We start from the raw sequence: 19,010 nt of genomic DNA, 5'->3' as shown, positions 1-19,010 counted from the left end.
CTCCCAGGTATACGCTCAAAACAAATGCAAACATATAGACCAAAGGACACACACACGAATCTGTAATATCCCTGAACTGGAAACACAACAAATGTTCATCAACAGTCGAGTGGATAAATGAGTTGTGGTGTGTTCTCACACATAAATATAATACAGCAATGAAAATAAACTAATGTTCCCTGCAACACACAGATGAATCTCACCAACATAAGGCTGACTTAAAGACACTAGACACAGAATAATACATATGGTATGATTCCATTTACAGAAAGCCCCAAAATAGGCAAAGTGAGTCTATGGTTTTAGGATTCAGGATTATGTTTACCTTGGGAGGAGGTGGGAGTGACTGGGGAAGGCATGTGGGAGAGAGGGCAGCTGGATGCTGGGAAAGTTCCAAATCTTGATCTGGGTATAATTACATGGGTATGTTCACTGTGCAAGTTCATCCCATTGTACACTCACGACCTGTGCCTTTTCTTTATGCACGCTATACTTTAATGAAAACACACCCACAAAAATAAAGCAAAAGTAGATGACCTGAAAGGAGAAGTCCTTATCGGTCTGCAAAGCTCTGCAACAGATTGGAGAGAGCAGGTGAGGTATGGGGGCGGAGGGGGCACAGACAGGACACAGAAAGGGGATCTGGTGGGTTTTCCACACTAATTGGGCCTTACTACTTCAGACCAAATATAACCACCTCCTTTATTTTTGTAACTAAGAAGGAGGAACTGGGCGCAAACTTTACCAGAAAATATAATAATAATAAAATGACTAGCCATACTCTAATCCCTCTAACAAATTTTTTCCCCAAGATTTTTCTAGCTAGAGAGGAGGTGAAGGAAAAAATCCCTCATAAAACCTCAAAGGGCAACCGAAATGTAAAAGCAATTTAATTTCATTTAGTTTTTACCTCTTGATAAATATCTCATTTGTTTGCTTTTAAAATTAAGAAAAGGGAATGCAAAGGTCTTCCCTAAGTGCAGTATATTAAATCAGTAAGAACAAAACAAGAGTAAACCTCTGTTATGGAAAAGAGACTACCAGAGGAAAGCTGAACCAAAAGAAAAAAGGAAGCAGGGAAAGACATATAAAGAGGTGGAGGGCCGGCCCCGTGGCTGAGTGGTTAAGTTCACATGCTCAGCTTCTGCGGCCCGGGGTTCGCCGGTTCAGACTTTGGGTGAGGACATGGCACCGCTCATCAAGCCATGCTGTGGTGCATCCCACACCGAGAAACTAGAATGACCTACAACTAGAATATACAACTATGTACTGGGGCTTTGGGGAGAAAAAAAAAAGAGGAAGATTGGCAACAGATGTTAGCTCAGGGCCAATCTCCTCACCAAAAAAAAAAAAAAAAAAAAAAAAGCAAGCACATCTGTGACCCTGTCATCATCATTAAAAAAAAAAAGACAGAGGCGGATAAACTCAGAGAGAAAGAAAGTAACACCAGAGCCCTGGTTAACAGTGCGGATAAACTCAGAGAGAAAGAAAGTAACACCAGAGCCCTGGTTAACAGTGACATGTGTTAACACCGGGCGCATCCACCCAGAAGCTTTTGAAGCGGTAAAGAGGGCAGCCTTCAGGATACTTTGAAACAATGCAACCAGCTTGTGGCCCTTTGTTAGTTACTTAGCGACAAGATCTAATCTTTGGTTTGCATATTTTCTCACCTGACTATACCTACCTCATACACATTTACAACACAGAGGTGGAGATGTTTCCAGCCTCAACTGTGGATAGTGTCTGGAGCAGACTCCAGTGAAGTGCCAAACAATGAATCAGGGTCTCACACACACATCTCCCACCTTGAATAATCACATGCTTGCTCTGTCTGCCCTGAATTGTACCCACAAGTGAGTGCAAGTGTGTTTGAATGACTAGAGCCAGTTCTCACAGTTCAGCACGTTAAAATACAGATTGCAGGGCCCCACCCCAGAGATTCTGATTGTGTAGGTTGGGTGGGGTGAGGGTGAGGCAAAACAATCTGCACTTCTAACACTGTGGCCCCTGACTCATACTTTGCAAACCACTGTACCAGAGGTACATTTGAATGCCCACATTTTATACGTTTCTCAGTAACAAGTATTTTGATATGATAACATTGGTATTCAAAAATCTGGGGCTTTCAAAGACTAAACGCTTGGTCCAAAGAGAAATAATTAGCCATGAGAATAGCAAGTAAATTGCATTGTCTGTTAATTTACAAATCCCTCTTCTACAAAATAGCTATGCTGGTTTTAGCCACAATGTATGTACATACAGCATAAAAGTGGAAGTTAGAGAAAAGGCTTAGAAACATCAAAGGAGAGAGCAATATATACAGCATATACAGTTTTTGGAGCTCTTTCCTTCCTATATGAATTTCATTACTATCAATATTTCCCCAAGAGGCATTCAATAAGTTTTTGTACTAGGTTATAGACTCTTGAAGGCAGGGATTTATCTGTGTACATCGAACAATGCCAGAATACAGTAGACTCCCAGTAAATATCTATTGCACAAAGGGTTTCTCTTGAGCATGTATGTAGCACGCTCTATATTCAACTTCTTTGTCTTGTTTACAGTCTCTCTCCCCGTTTAAATGTCAGCTCCATGAGGGCTGAAACGTTTGTCTGTTTTGCTCACTACTGTATTCTCCATGCCTAGAACAGTCCCTGGCCATTGTAGACACCAATATTTGATGAGCGAAACTGTCAAGTAAATGACAAATTACTCATCTATTTTAAATATAACTTAGAGTTACGCATGAAGATAGTGTATTTTACTCACACTGTGTTTGAAACTGGACGTTGCTTTATTTTTATTGCAAGAAATTAAATCTACAGATTATGCTTCTGTTTACAAGTGTATTCTTAAAAGAATAATTGGTTAAATAAGACCATAGACCCTGATTATTGGTTTTATCTGTGAACATGATGGCTGACTAGCTCCCAGGTGTGAAATGCTAGCACACCTTTGTTCACTAATGGTTATAATCAAGACAGTCCTATTTAACAATTAAATAGAGAACAAAGGTGAAAGCAAAAAACAAATAATTCCTTGGTAGGTCTTCCTTTTTTTGTACACAAACTCCCAGCATTAAGTGAGGTGAGCCCTTGAGTACACTTGGCTTCTACTTCAGTGAGCACAGGAGGGTCACCTGGGAACTCTTAAAACACATTCTTGGGCCCTAATCCCAAAATTTTAATTTAATAGAGCTGGGGTGGTGCCTGGGTTGTGTATTTTGGCGATAATCCAAGTGTACACACCAACTGAGAACTGCTGCTCAAATCCCGTTGAATTATTCATATTGTTATGACTTCGTCAAAATCTGACTTCATATTGTCAAGATCAAGAAGGTGAAGTCATTGGAGCCGTGTTCCTCCAGCCATGGACTGTGGCCATCTGCAGATGTTGATGTAAATGAAGATGCCTTGGACACGTCAGATCTCTTAGAGCCCCAGAAATCTGTATTTTAACCAACTCCCAGAGGATTCTCCAGTTCCCTAGAGTTTAAGAACTGCTACGTTAGCCCCTCAACTCCTCCCACTCTAAAGGGGCTGTCTCCTCCTTCCTTTGTGGCTTCATCCCTGGGCCCAGCTGTCGGTGGGGCTTTTTAAAGTTGATCAACCCTGCTGGCCTTGAACCACCTGGAGGGAAGTGCACCCATCTACTTCTCCCTGAGAATCTCTAAAGTGGCTTTAATTACAAAACAACTAAAACGAAGTTGTTAGCTTCCTATTTTTAAAGGGGAATTGTGTGGCTGGGTTGTTCCATTATTCCAGAGATTTCACGTTAATTCAATACGCTGCAATTCAGTTTCACCCATGGCAAATTAGAACTCTCCACAAGAAGTGCATAAGAAGGTAACAAGCCAACAATATGGAACAGAAAGAGAGCAGGAATAGATATGTCAGAAAGGGACAACTCTAATATCTGCTGCTTTCCTCATTGCATAAACAGTGAGTCTAACTGCGAGGATGGCCAAAGTGGAAACACTGAGAACTGAGTCAGGGTGCTCCCGGATTCCATGTGAAGAGACCATAGCTTTATTTTCTATATAAACTATAGGGACCCTAAAAATGGACCAAGCTTCAATTTGTTTGGGTCACCCCCATAAATGAATTTTGAAAAGGAAGAGAGGATACACACACACACACACATGACACCCCACAGAAAAAGAGGAGAGGCGGTAATGGGGTAACTGAGCATCTGGGACGGTCTGGATCTGTTCAAACTTTTCATCCTGACCTGATGCTCAAATGAAACCAGGAACCAAATGTGCTGCAACCTGGTTATTTTACACTCCCAGCTGTGGTCAAACTTTACAGGACAGGAGGCTAAGTGACCAGTCTGCAAAAAGGCTGCTACTCACGGCGGGTGCCACTTCACAAAGGAGGAGCTACATCTGTTAGCTGACCCTGCAGAGGGATGAACCACACAGGATGGGGCAGCCTGGAGGTTATGAGTCAAAGCCCCAAGTGCTGAAGCTAGGAGGGCCTGGGACACTATTCTGAATTTGTGCATTGTCACAGAGGCCACCACCTCCTGTGGAAAACCCCTGCCAACCACCCTCTGCTGCTGAAAGCTGCCGAAGGAAACACTTGGAGTCATCTACGGTCCGGGCACGACATGGAGGGATGGATTTTAGACAGGCTGGCCCGCTAAGGATGATATTTTCCGGAGGGGAGAGCAGCAATTAGTCACCTGTCAAATGGCTGTGGCAAAATCCGCACACAGGCTGAATGTTGGCCTGAAACCAAGGGGAGGGGAGCTGATCGGGTTTCCTGTGATTACTTGTACAAATAACATAAATAGGCCTCTGGGTGACAGATAATGATTAAGGAGGACTCCTCCCACTGTGTTCAGCATTAGCCAACTCTGCTCAGTACTGGGCTCTACAATTTCGGAGGGCTTCAGGAGATGCTAATTCTAAAGGATTGAGGGGAAAAGAAACAGTGGAGTAGGAATTATTAAGCTGGCAAAGGGATATCCAAGTGATTGCAGTAAAGAAGACTGTTCATCTCTAAGACAGAGATATTTAATAAGTACAAGGGCACACTATACATAAAGCATAGGGAAATGAGTGGCTAGGCATACGCAACAGAAGAGGCCTCAGGGGCACTGTGGACCACAAGCTGAGTGAGTCTGCAATGCTGAGCTAGTTAATAGAGAGCTAACAAGATAATTATGAATATTACCATCTTATTAGGCATTAGCTGAGTGTCATGTCAAAGTTTGGCATTAAAAAGGATATAGAAAACAAAGCAGGAAAGCAAAAATATGACTATAGAGTGAAACACACAAAGGAGAGTTATAGGAGTTGTGGGAGGTACATGTTTGTTGAAGGAAAAAATCGCTGGATAACTGCATCAAAGTGGGTGACGGAGAGCTTAAAAAAGGAAACGACAGAGAACATTTTGTCTTCAAAGGACATTTACAGTTTGCAATTCATTTGACAAGCTTTTTTATTCTCAACAAACATATAAAAACAACAATTAGTAAGGGGCCCAGGTATTATCAGATTACAGATCAGAGACAAGCTCAGTGAAATGGCGTGACTGAGCAGAGGCCACATGGCTGGTCAACGGTGGAACTGAGACTTGACCAGGATCTCAGGATTCAAACCTATTTCCCTCCATTTCTCTCGCAACTTGCCTGGAGGTGGAGGGCTGTTATAAAATTTCTTTTTTTTTTTTTTAATTGTTTTCAATGGCCTCTTGTTGGTGTCTACAAATTTCACAGTCTTAAGACTTCAAAAATCTTCATGTTTATAAAAGACTCAGCTCAGAAAAACCATCTCTTCTCTCTTAGTTGTATATTTAAGGGGCAGCTAGAGGGATCTCAGCTAGGTACAGATGGGACAAAATTTTGAAGAGGGAGAGGACTTAAGTACTCAGAATGGTTGTAGAATCTTCTTGAAATTATTCTCCACACCTCCCTTTTTTTTAAGCAATTGGATAAATTCTCCTCCTGGTAGGATTGCTTAAATACGACAAGGAATGGACTCTGTCCTTTCAGAACTCCTTTTGGTCTTATGATTTAATGGCATTTGGAGAATTTGGCTTTCCATATTGACTGGATGAATGCATTAGTCACTTCACAGAACAACAAAATAATGATAAACTTTTTGTTGGTAAGCTCTGCATTAAGCAATCTGACATTTGTGGCTTGACAGAGGTCTCATTTTTCTCAACGTTCACTTGAAATTCAACCATAATACTTCTGTTTTTCAGTCTTTGAAGTTAGCTGAACATCACTAAAGTTCTGGATAAAATAATCACCCACTCTCATAAGCTGGAAGAAACGGGGCAAGATAGCTTAGGCCAGATGACCTGAAGTTCTGCTGGATAAAAGCAAAATAAAACAGAATCCTGAATATTCACTGCATGCAGGAGCACAAAGCAAAAATTACTAGTGAAAACAATCGGTAAACGTAAGGCAGGTAGAGCTAACCGCATGTTGAAGAGAAGTCCTAGGTTTGTCATTTAAGAGGCCGCACTTTCAAATTCGGAATTAGTCCATAAAACTTAGAAAAATAATATTCTCACCTTAAGAAAAAAATGAAGAAGAGAGGCAATTAATTATTAATAGTTAAAAAAATTCTAGGGAGATTTAGAAGGGAACGTTACAGATAAAGACAACAGAATAATTTCTAAACAAAGAAGGAAGGCCTGCCAAAGGGGCAGAGAACAAAACTGAAACACACCAGCGATGGTACGCCCACAGGCACAGCCCAGGATGCTAGGGCAGCCTGAGGCATGCCTTAATGTCCAAGGTAAACCAAATCTAAGAAGCCCTTCTTTACCTCTACTCTCAAGAAACACACAGCTTTTCTGGCACGATCAGTTAATTTATTAGGTCAACCAGAAAAAGCACATTCATGAAACTGAACTGCACTGACAACGGTGGGCAGGCATTTTCCCTGGCCTTTAATCAGCCCCTCTAGGGAATGTCAGGCACTAACCAACTTACATCCAGATACTGATTGATATTTGCATATAAGCTGTTATAAAGTCCTTCCTTGTAATATTTTGCAGATTTTACAAAATGTTATACAGAAATGACTTTACTAAAAATTCATGCCATACAAGGACTTTATGTTTCATACAAACACCTATACAGAAAAGTATGACAGCTTTTGCAAACACTGACACTTCCATCTAATAAGCCTTGAGATGTAGCAGTGTTTTCAAGGAGGCAGGAGTTGAGGATTGATGTTATTTTTGATTCAGTTTATTAGTAGGCGCCATGGGTCACCAAGCAAAAAGTGGGACTATTAGGAAGAAGTTATTCCTGTTTGTTCATCAAAATTTATTGAGCAACCATCTGTTATGTTGGTGTGTTGAGCACCTATCCGTTATACCCATGTTGGCACACTCTATGCAAAACTGCTTAGGATGAACAGTTGGGTGAGACATCCTCTCATACCTGATGGCAGGAAAAATCTGATCACATAAGTGAGTACTAATTGGCTACAGGGCTGTGGGGGTGTATGGGAAGCAAGAGTTCAAAGCAGAATGGCTGGCTAACGAGGGTGGGTGCAGAAGTCTGGACACTCAAACAGGTCAGGTCAGGCTGTTAGAGAAGAGAGGTGTATGTACAAATATGTGGTGGGGTTTTTAGCTTTCTAACGTGTGCTCTTAAATCTAGTTTGGCCATCAGCAGTACCATTGGTTAGGGGCCTAGGGCTCTGTATGCTAACTAAGGAGCTCTGTGGTCACCACACAAACTGGCACTGCCTACTGCTAAGACCAGGACTCTAAGAAAAAAGGACCACAGCTGGTAAGACTATGAATTGGAACTATCTTCATCTCTCCTATGCTTGCCACAAATCATTTTTTGAGTGGTTTAAGACCTGAAAGTGAAACAGCCATTACAAAAACATAAAAAATAAAAATTTCTCCCTAAATTTCCAAACCTCATAGAAAACACATGTAATTGCAGAAAGTTATCAGTGTATATGGCTTCTCTTAATGACATTCGAATATAACAACCCCTTGTAATTACCAACCTACACTAATGCAGTTCTCATGGGTTGGCGCAAAAAACCTGCACAGTCATCTACAGGGAGACTGGAGGACGGAGGGAGTAGGAACACAGCCCAGCCAGAAATACACAGTGGAACTTAATCACTGTAATTTAGATTTTGTCACCAAGTCCCAGGTACAAGCTCTTTTATGCACTGTCAAGAGATCTCCACATTAATTGCTGTTCCTGTCTTGTGAGGACACAAACACTCTAATTTGCAGTGATTTTGGTTTCTCCAGCAATGTGCATTTGGTGGCTAAGTCCCCCTTTCCTCCAGAAAGGGAAGTCTGCTAAAGCTCGGATTGCCCAGCTCACTCTGCCAAGATCAACAGCCTGAAGTCACAAAGCATCCCCGGTTACCAGAGTCTAGAAATGGCTGTGACTCAGGCTGTCAGTGGGTGGGACGCCCTGCCACCCTCCCTGAAAGGCCACATTCTTCTCTTCTCTAGTAAGTTTGACTTTCAGCAGAAGAGTTATTTCTAAAGGATGATGGAAATGATTTCTGCATGGTCAGTTTGAAGGAGAAAATTTGGATAATCCTTTGAGGCCTTCAGGCAGCCTCAGTCAGCACAATCAGATAATGCAAGCCCAGGTGCCCACTTTTCAGAGGGGGACTTTGTAGATCCCCCGGGATTTGTCAGATTTGTTAGATGGCACAGCTGACATTTTGTGCTTTGTGTTCAGAGGCCCAGCCCTTTCACCCTTACTCCATGGTGATGCCATTCTAGACAGGAGCTCTATAACTGACTTTCTCCTGCCATCAAATTAGACCAGAGAGACATCCCCAGATGGAATATCATTCTTAAAAAGACATGCTCCTTTCAAGATGAAGGACTGAACACCACAGAGATAGGAGTCAAGCTAAACCTAGAAACCGCAGAGAAACCATTTTGGAAAAATATTCTAAGTCAATGCACAAGCTAGAGTTGACGAGATGGTGGAGCATGCCCAAAACAGCAAGCACATGTCATAATTCTGTGTCATGTGATTCTGTGACCATATTATCTTATTATGGTATTCGATGTCCAGCTTCCTGTTCTACTTTTCCAAACACTTCCTTAACCTGCTTGCATCAAACATTCTATTTTCTGAATTGTGGAAAGGTAACTGGGTGCCTGAACTCAAGAATACTGAGACTTCTTTCCCAATTGCCTTTTTGTCTGGGGGCTGAGTAGTTTCTAGACCTGTCACAATCACCTTTTATTACTGCAATGCGCTAGTGGTAAACAAAAACAAAACTTGTGAAATGCTTCATACCACGGGGCCAACCTGGAATTTTAAAAGATGGGACGCTCAAGAATCTTATCAGTAACAATACAGAGACAACGAGAGAACTGAATATTTAACTGATCAAGTCAAACCAATCCAAATTAGGTAGCGGAGATCCCCTCTCATTTAGATTATCTGGGGTTTACTGACAGATTATGTGCCTGGATTCCCATTTGAAAAGTACAACTAAATTCAGCTTCTCTGCTATTTTTCTTTAGGGCATAATAATAGCGGGGCCAGACGACAGTGAGGTTAGATGCTGTCACGCAAGCTGATCAGCGACTGACAACAGTAAAAGGTTAAAGGAGAAACATTCAGAGATCAACAGGCGCAAAAAGACAGTGATGGAATGTTTCCCCTAAAAGGAAGAATCTTGTCATACTTTGGATTTAGGCTCAATCCAAAAGAGGAAATAAAAAATATATTTATTTTGCCTATCAGAGTGATCTCCAAGGACACGGGAATGCACACTTTTCTATCCTGAAAGGTGGATGGGATGTGTCTAACTTTAGCTCCACTTTTCTGTTGGATACCGCCCCCTTCAACACATCACTGTCAGGAGCCAACTACTGAAAAAAAATTCCATGCAGACCCTGGGTAAATGAAGCTTTCTGATAGAGAGGCAGCGTAAAGGAAGGGTATAGCATCATCAACAATGACATGTTAGTCTTAGAAAAGAGCCTTTTCTTTTAAAAAGATGGCCAAGCTCTCCTTTTAATGTCTTCAAAAGACTGTCCCACTGTATATTCTCTGTCACTAGCTGAAAGCCAAAATTATAAAATTCTTTTCTAATTCTGGTATGTGTTAGGAAAGTTTTCATAAAATCAAATACAACTTTACAAAGAATAAATCTGCAAACTTTTCTCATAGTTTAAAATAATGCATCAAGGGAGCTGGCCCTGTGGCCGAGTGGTTAAGTTCGCGCACTCCGCTGCAGGCAGCCCAGTGTTTCATTGGTTCGAATCCTGGGCACGGACATGGCACTGCTCATCAAGCCACGCTGAGGCGGCGTCCCACATGCCACAACTAGAAGCACCCACAACAAAGAATATACAACTATGTACTGGGGTCTTTGGGGAGAAAAAAGGAAAAAATAAAATCTTTAAAAAAAAAATAATGCATCAGGATTGTAGGAATAAAGTATTTTAGTGGGCACTAAATATATATAAGCAACTGTCACTGCATGAAAGACCCCCTTTCTTTATACACTACTGAGCATATTAAAGTGGGATGTGGCAGAAAGGTCGCTGTGGGCCTGGGCTGGAAGGGGAGGGGCAGCAGGAAGGGGCGGTTACCTCGAGTGAGAAGCAGCGTCATTTATACTGAAAGTGCTGTTCTCCCTGGTCAGAGGGTTTGAGCCGGCCTGGCTCTTGCTGTGGATGTCCAAGCTCAGGGAGGACTCTGCTTTCCGGTCCATGCCGTGGCCGTCTGTCTCTAAAGTCCGATCTGCCATGGAGATCACTTCACTGGAACTGTGCCACAGGGGTGCCACTTTCTCCTTGCCTGGCCCTGAGCGAGGTGACGACGTGGCAGCCCCCAGGGAGGCCGTGCTGCCGTGGCTGGGGCCATAGGAGGTGGTGTCGATGCCGCTGTCAGCAGAGGTGCCTTGCAGGTAGTTGTAGCTGTTGAGTTCGGATTCTGTGCGGTCCCCGTCGTACCATTTCTCGTCACTGTGGGCACTCGATGCATTGCTGGAGAGGGTGTTGCTGCTGGAGTGGCTCGAGTAGTGGCTGTCAGACTGCAAGGGAAGCAGGACTGACTTAGGGGCAGGTTTGCTTCTTGAACACCAGAGAAAAATAACAGGGGAAGGATCCTGTGAAATGTGTCTAGTTACGGGGGTCTCAAGGCACAAAAATTCCCATGATGACAAACCAAAGCAAGACAGGAGGTACCTGCAAAAACCCATTCAGACGTGTCCATGGCAGAGAGCGCTGGAAATGGTTTTTTTTAGAGTCCATTTTTCATTATTTGACTTATGCTAAAGTATTAACAGTATTGAGATCATTTTCATCAGAAAAAGAATCTAAACTGTTAGAGTTTTTAATATCTTAATCTTAAAATAGAAAGGAAATGACACTTCCAAAAGGCTTATAACTAGAAAAGTCCTACTACTCAGAGTAAATAGGAGGCTAATGTCAGACACTCCTAAAGAGATCTCCTTTTCCTCTCCAATTAGCATCTACTTAGCAGACAGCTTTCTCAGGAGTGCTTAGAGGTAAAATTTATACAGAGGTGCCAAGATAATTCAGTGGGGGAAAAATAGTCTTTTCAACAAATGGTGCTGGGACAGCTGAATATCCACATGCAAAAAAGAAGTTGGATCCTCATCACATAGAAAAATAAACTAGAAAAGATCAAAGACCTCAACGTAAGAGCTAACCTATAAAACTCTTAGAGGAAAACATAAGTAGGTAACTTCGGGACTTTGGATTATGCAATGGTTTCTTAGATATGACACAAACGCCCCAAAAATAAAAGAAAAAATAGATAAATTGGACTTCATCAAAATCAAAAACTCTTGCACTTCAAATAACCCTTTTAAAAAAATGGGCAAAGGACTTGGATAGACCTTTCTTCAAAGAAGATATACAAGTGGGCAACGAGTACATGAAAAGATGCTCAATATCATTAGTCAGTAGGGAAAGGCAAATCAAAACCATAATGAGGTAACACTTCACACACACTAGGATGGCTCTAACGAAAAAGGCAGACAATAACGATGGTTGGCACTGTTGGAGGGAATGTAAAGTGGGCAGTTGCTGTGGGAAAACAGTTGCAATTCCACTCTTGGTATACACCTGAGAGAAATGAAAACACATTCACACAAAAACTTCCACATGAATCTTATGGCAGCATTATTGAGAATAGCCAAAAAGTAGAAACAACTCAAATGTCCATCAATTGATGAATGGATAAAAATGTGGTATGTCCATACAACGGAATATTATTCAGTCATGAAAAGAAATGAAGTACTGATACATGCTACAACATGGATGAAATTTAAAAACAGTATGCTAAGTGAAAGAAGACAGACACAAAAGGCCACACATTGTATGATTTTCCATTCATATGAAAGGTCCAGAATAGGGAATCCATAGGGACAGAAAGTGGATTAGTGGTTATCAAGGGCTTGGAGGGGATGAAAAGAGTTGGGGTAACTGCCTAAAGACACAGGGTTTCTTTTTGGGGTGATGAAAATGTTCTGGAATTAGATCAAGGTGCTGATTGCAAATCTGTGAATACACTAAGAACCACTTAATTGTACACTTTAAATGGGCGAATATTATGGTATGTAAATTATATCTCAATTAAAAAATTGTGTATAGAACCCTTTCTACACAGGGGCTTAGTTGCTTAGTTTTATAGTTTACCAAAGAAGTAAGATTTCTGGATAAAATAATATTTTAAATTAGATGGATGCAGGAAGTCCAGATACTCGGTGGAGATTAAGAGAAAAAAGAGAGAAGGAATTGCGTGTGTGTGTGTCTGTCTGTCCATCTGTCTCCCGGCTGAGGACGGAACATGCTCCTCCCTGGCTGTAGGTACGGGACAGGAGGGGGACACTCCAGTTTCACCCCAAAGCAAAGCATCTCTTCTCCTTAAAAACAATCGAGCCCATTACTGTAGGGACGCTACTCAAGTTCCTCTCAGTAACAACTTGTGCGGTATAAAGCCTTCATTCATTTCTCCTATTTGCAGGGCAGAACGTCTTCAGCTCTGTACCTGTGCTGGAGAATCTGACAGCCCCTAGTCACGGGTGGCTATTCAGCACTTTAAATGTGGCTAGTCCACACTCAGATGTGCTGGGGTGTAAAGTACATAATAGGTTTCTATAGAAATACAACGTGAACCACATTGTCATTTTAAATATTCTAGTAGCCAGGTTCTAAAAAGTAAAAAGAAACAGGTGAAATTGACTTGAAGAATATAGCTTATCTAACCCAACCTGTCCAAAATATTATTTTACCATGTAATCAATATAAAAGTTATTAATGAAAGATGGGAAACTCACAGATCTGGGATAACCTATCATTTAGAACATCACATTTCATCGGCAGATCTCTCCACACAGCCTAGTGCAGGGTGCTAGCTTACACATGTGAGCAGCATGTCCTCTCATTCTTTTAGCTTCAATATTCATATCCCTACAGCAAAATCTACATGAGCCCTCCCATTAAAAGTTCTCTGAGCGTCTTACAAAGTAGTAAACATGAAATACAGCATTTCCTCATCCTACAGAACGACATAACTATAAATACACATTCTAGTGTATAGACAGACCAAGGACATCAACTTCATTTAAAGGGGGAGGAAATGATAATCTCTTAAATTTCCAATTCTATCTGTAAGTGATAAAGAATTGCATGTTACTATGGTAAAAGGACAAAACTGTGTATTGCTATGGAAGACAGGAGACACAGGAGGCAGGGTCCTCAGGAAGCTGTCTGTCCCCTTGACTGATGCTCCAACCACATCTCATGGTTACAACTGCGTAAACCAATACAACCCACTTCTAGCACATTTCCATTCCTATCATTTTAGGATTGTTTGCGACTGGATTACAACGCCTTCCATCGAGATCTGTGGGGGTAGCAGGTGCATACCCATGAGGAATTTCGATTTATCTCAAAGCGACCTTAGGGCCGCTGGCAGCAGAGGCCTGCCTCTGCCCGGACGACTTCCTCTTGGACCGCGAGGAAGAAAGAGCAGAGCAGACCTAGACCATTTTCACGTCGTAAGGAAAGCACATTGCTAGGAACCTATTATTTTTATTATTTTACAATTAACTTACCTGCCCTTGTTTGTTTGGAGACAAATGAACCACTGGATCCTGACGCATTAATCTCCCACTGGGGCTCTCTCGGAAAGCTGGCAGTACCTTTGATACTGCTGGGAGATGGCATGTTGGCTCTGGAATATAGCACAAGACGTTATGGTGCAGGCACCAAATAGATCCAAGCACATGTTGACAAATGAAGACGGCTTGCCACTGCATCTCTCAGGTCACTGACCAGCAAACTCTGAATTTCAGCAATAAGCTTGTTGAGAGTTCACACAATAGACAGCATGTCAGAAACTAAGTGGCTGATGGATAAAGCTTGCAGATGGTGACAACGTGTCACATCATACACATTAGCATAGCCAAGTACCACCAAATCAAAGGCCATGAACAACGCGGCAGAGTTAGGAATCAACTTTTGGTTTGGGCGGGAAAGTCTAGAATATATGGATTAAATTTATGAAATTCATTCATTGCAAAGTGTGGCTAACCTAGCTTGGTCTACGTTACCTGGACAGGCATGGATGCAATCACGTGTTACTTACCATGACACTTTGGAAATATTTTACCTGTATATTCATGCTGCTCGAGGACAAAAGAATTGAAATCCTGAGGTCCTCTATAACTGTAAGCTAAGCACAACAGAAAAGACACACAGCAACTAGTTTACTTAAAACAATTGCTTCCTTTTGGACTCCAAGCTGGCGTTCAAGATGGGGTTCCAAAGGTGACGGGTAAGCGATCTAGCTTCTTTAACACACCTACGGCTAACAGCAACAATTCTGGACTTCTGCGACACCATTCCTAACACGTAAAGGACTGGGCAACAGACTGACTCTCTCAACCATTTCCAAAAGTAGAGAGGCAGAAAAACCGACATCCACTGAGATGAGTGAGCCAGTTAAGCAGCTAAATTCCTCGTCTCCACTGGGGTACCAGTTTATAACGGACGGATGTACAAAGACAAGTGGGTCTGGCTAACAAATAAGAATCTCTCAACATTTTCAACCAGTGACCTGCATGTCATTAGGGAATTTTGTTCTTACAAAATGAGTGCATAAAGGGCAGCCCTTTATACACTTGAGAGAGTGTACTCAGTCATGAGAATATAACAATGATTTTTCTTGATTTCTCCCTAGCGTGATTTATACCAACTAAGCCCCAGATTCTGATATGCCAACTAGAAAAGTCTGGGTTATTCTAAAATGCTAGAATGTCAAAATTATAAAAATTTATTTTTATAAATAAAAAGTTAACTTTTTATTTGAAGCCTTAGATTTTAGATAGAGAAAAGCCACCACTGGGTAAAAAAGGTTTCTCTGGAAGGTTCTAGGGGTATCTTATTAAGGGAAAAAAAAAAAGGTACACCTTACTAAAAGGATGAACAAATGTGTTAAAAAAGATTCACTGATATTAATTTCAGAGTCTTACCTATTAAGAGTGGGATGCCACTAAACTAAAGTGGATGCAAGGAAAAAAAGACTAGAGGAGGGTTTATGTGAAAGAATGAATACAGTCTAGGACGAACCTTATAATTACCCTTTCCAGTCCCAGGATCCCTTTTCATTCCCCGAGTGACTTCACATGAGTGGGAAGTGTGACACTGAACACCGCACAAAGGGCTTGCTGGCAGCTTTGCTCAAAGCCTGCACTAGGAGCCAAAAAAAGCTGCCAAAGTCATGCTGAAGAAGGGATCCTTTGCACATGTGTCGTTACCATCTCAACAGTATCAAAACATATGGGATTAAAAACATTCTGTCAGGAGCAGAACAGCAGATCCGAATATGCTCAGGTTTTTTGTGTTGGGGTGGGTGGGATGGGAGTAAGAGAATGACAGATGGCTTCAATAACAAGGCACATCTCACTGAAGTTGCTGGAACAAAGCATATCTTCAGAAGCTAAGAATTAAATTTCTCTTCCTCAACTACTGGCTTAGCTGAACGCACCTCCACTCCCTCCTACGTGCATGGGGTAGTACAGTCACATGGGCACAGTCATTAAAACACAATAAAACAAGGCGTTTGCAGAGAAGATAAAAAGATGGGTCTTTGCCTTCAAAGTTTATCTTTCTCAGCCCTGAAAATTGCTTCTTTTTATCCCATATTGATGGTAATACTACCAAAAATAAGATAAATGGGGGGGGAACCCCCATAACAGTCTATATTCAGGTCCCTGTTGTATCAACTGTGTTAATACTAAATCAACTGTGTTGATGCTGCTGTGTTGAAACTTAATCTTGTTTCATGGGAAAACTTTACTGTATCATCTAGTGTCATAGGAGAACAACTGCTCAGAAAGAGAGAGAGAGAGAGTGAGCGAGCTGTGTGCCAGAAATCCAAACGAAGGCTCACTAATGCAAGTCTTTCCCACCCAGCTGTTTCATGCTGCGAAGACATGTCCTCAGCTGACAGCTTAAGAGCAGACGGGGGTGAGGGCGGGGCTGGGGGCTGGGGGGTGCATCTGAGGAGGAGAGAGATCTGACCAAGCTACAGACGGGACTCAACAACAACTGTACCTCTTGCCCACTTTGCACATAGTTTCCTTTTTTTCTACTTGACATTAAGAATATCAAGGAATCTCTCAGGGCACTTATCCTAGGCAAAAACAGACAAACAAACAAGGGGGAGGGAGGTACTTGGGACACATGTGGTTTGGAAGTCTGGCATTTGAATCCCGGTGCTGAAAATAATTCCTAGGTCCTTTCTGTTTTGAAATTCGGGGTCACTTAGAATTCCTTGACTTTCCTCTCGGGTCTTACATGTCGCTTTTATTTATACATAATCTAACCGAGACTGAACTCTCACTCACATTTATTAACCAGGGCTGTATTATATAACCGAATGTTTTAATGACATCAAGAGGTGGCCAAAGTCACCTTGGGATAAAAGCAACTTGCTTTTTGTAGAAATTAGTTACTTACCCATCTGGTCGGCAATGCTATCTTCACTTCTTTGCCAGCTGGGTGTGGATTTTCCGCTGCCACCAATATCTGACTGGGTGTTCTGCCTGTCAATGGAGGCTGGGGATCTGCGGCTCACTCCGAACCTGTGGCAATTTCCCCAGACAAAGGCAAAGACGACATCAGGGACCTCACCCAGAAAGGGAAAGTAGTCCTGGGTGTAATGAACTGAACTCTAATGACAGGTACTACTAGTTTTGCTTACGTGTCTGGACTTGCGCACACATCCTTGTGCAGGTGCACACGGGTGCAGAACGATGTATCCTGTTACGGTCAATATGCATCCCTCTGTTCAGAAAAGTATGCACACTAAGTGTATACGCCGTAAGCAAGGGCCAGAGCCATGAGGACTGAGCTCACCTAAGATGCATAGACTAAGAAACCAAAATCTTTTGGCCTTTGGGTAGTCAAGTTCAGAATGTCATTCACGGCCAAAGGAAAGATTTCACCAGCCTGATGTTCCATGTGCATCTAGCAATGAGTACATTTCAGAGGTTTCTCTTAACTTGGTAATCTGCTAAACCACTAAACCATTCATTCTTGGAACAAGTACTTTCTGAGTACTTGCGCTACGGTCTGAAACACTGCTATCACTTACCTTACACAGAGACCACTTTCACAATGCATAAATTTTAAATTGCCTTTGGGAGGGGCAATTTAGAAGTAGGTAAACAGGCATATATAGGGACAAATGTCTATTTCTGGAGAGAACATTTAGCTGTTTAATGAGCCAGTTTTATTTTTCCCTGTGTAGAATAATAGTAATATAATATATGCTTAATTAAAAGCATATGCCTTGATTAGCAGTATCAGCAAAGTAAATACTGACTGAGCCCAGGGAAAAGGGTGTTGAATTCAAAGATTCCTGTGGAAATTTACAAATTTGTGTGTGGTTACTAATGAGTATGAGTAATGTACACAATAAAACACTAAACCGGGCCTGAATTAACTGATGCACGTGATGGCTGTCTTATTTGGTACAAACTGATAATCGCATGAGGAGACCAAGGGGTGCACTGGAAAGAGCAGGGGATCAGGAAGAGGAGACCCAGAGCCAAGTCCAGCTCCCCCACCCAAAGTCACTCTGGTTTTGTCTCCATTTCTTTCTTTCTTTCTTTTTTTTTTTGTGAGGAAGATCGGCCCTGAGCTAACATCTGTTGCCAAACTTTCTCTTTTTGCTTGAGGAAGACTGTTGCTGAGCTAACATCTGTGTCCATCTTCCTCTATTTTATGTGGCACACTGCCACAGCGTGGCTTGATGAGCTGTGCTAGGCCTATGCCTGGGATCCAAACCTGTGAACCCTGGGCTGCTGAAGCAGAGCGTGCATACTTAACCACTACGCCACCAGGCTGGCACCTTGTCTCCATTTCTTCACCTGTAAAATGGCAATTCCACTATATGGATTCAGGGAGAAGCATCCATATAAAAGCATTTGCCAAGTAGAGAAGGCCATAAAATATTTTAATAAAACTAACACTATGGCCTCTCCTAGGTACTTCTGCACAAATGACAATTGCTTACAAACTCGATCACAATCCTCACTAAACAGTTACCTCCATTATTAAAAACAAACAAAAACCTTGATTTACGAAAACTTCATTAAAGGTGCTCATTTCAAGAAAAAAATTTCACTAATTCTGCTCTTTGCCATCTCTTCCCTAAGTAAGATTCTTGTTTAGTTTAGGACAGTAAATATCCTTGAACTGGCCCTATGATCCTATTCAAAGTTTGCACTAAATTAGGACTTTTTTCAAAAAGGCACAGAGATAAAAGTTAGAAATGGATTCTAATCTTGCTTTTACTCTTGGAAGCAGTGGAAGCTAAAGACAAGTTTTTAAACCTCTGAATTTAAAGCCAAACATTTTTCTGGCTGTCTGGTTAAAGTAAGGCTGTCCTTAAATTCTGCCTTGAAACACATTTTCATCCAACGAATTTTTACTTTCAGTTCTCGCACGCACCCCTCATTTACCGTGTGCCAGGGTATTAGAGAC

At 41.8% G+C, this 19,010-nt stretch overlaps 1 protein-coding gene across 18 annotated transcripts in view; it reads right to left on the bottom strand.

The window, feature by feature from the left end:
* SIPA1L1 (signal induced proliferation associated 1 like 1) overlaps positions 1 to 19,010 on the bottom strand; it is a 360,159-nt gene that overhangs the window by 24,973 nt on the left and 316,176 nt on the right. For 14 of the 18 annotated variants that reach the window (XM_070513910.1, XM_044773908.2, XM_070513913.1 and 11 more), the window contains 4 exons: positions 16,980 to 17,104; positions 14,629 to 14,691; positions 14,072 to 14,190; positions 10,575 to 11,017 (listed from right to left, as the gene is read on the bottom strand). In XM_070513910.1, the coding sequence (XP_070370011.1) occupies positions 10,575 to 11,017; positions 14,072 to 14,190; positions 14,629 to 14,691; positions 16,980 to 17,104 (750 nt within the window). The remainder of the gene's footprint in view (positions 1 to 10,574; positions 11,018 to 14,071; positions 14,191 to 14,628; positions 14,692 to 16,979; positions 17,105 to 19,010) is intronic. The other 4 variants (XM_014866950.3, XM_070513916.1, XM_070513917.1 and 1 more) reach the window with 1 other exon arrangement.

This window comes from Equus asinus, chromosome 7 (genome assembly GCF_041296235.1).
Source record: "Equus asinus isolate D_3611 breed Donkey chromosome 7, EquAss-T2T_v2, whole genome shotgun sequence".
In the NCBI taxonomy this organism is placed as follows: Eukaryota; Metazoa; Chordata; class Mammalia; order Perissodactyla; family Equidae; genus Equus; species Equus asinus.
The sequence above is the reverse complement of the archived record's forward strand: the minus strand, read 5'-3'. Positions and strand labels throughout refer to the sequence as shown.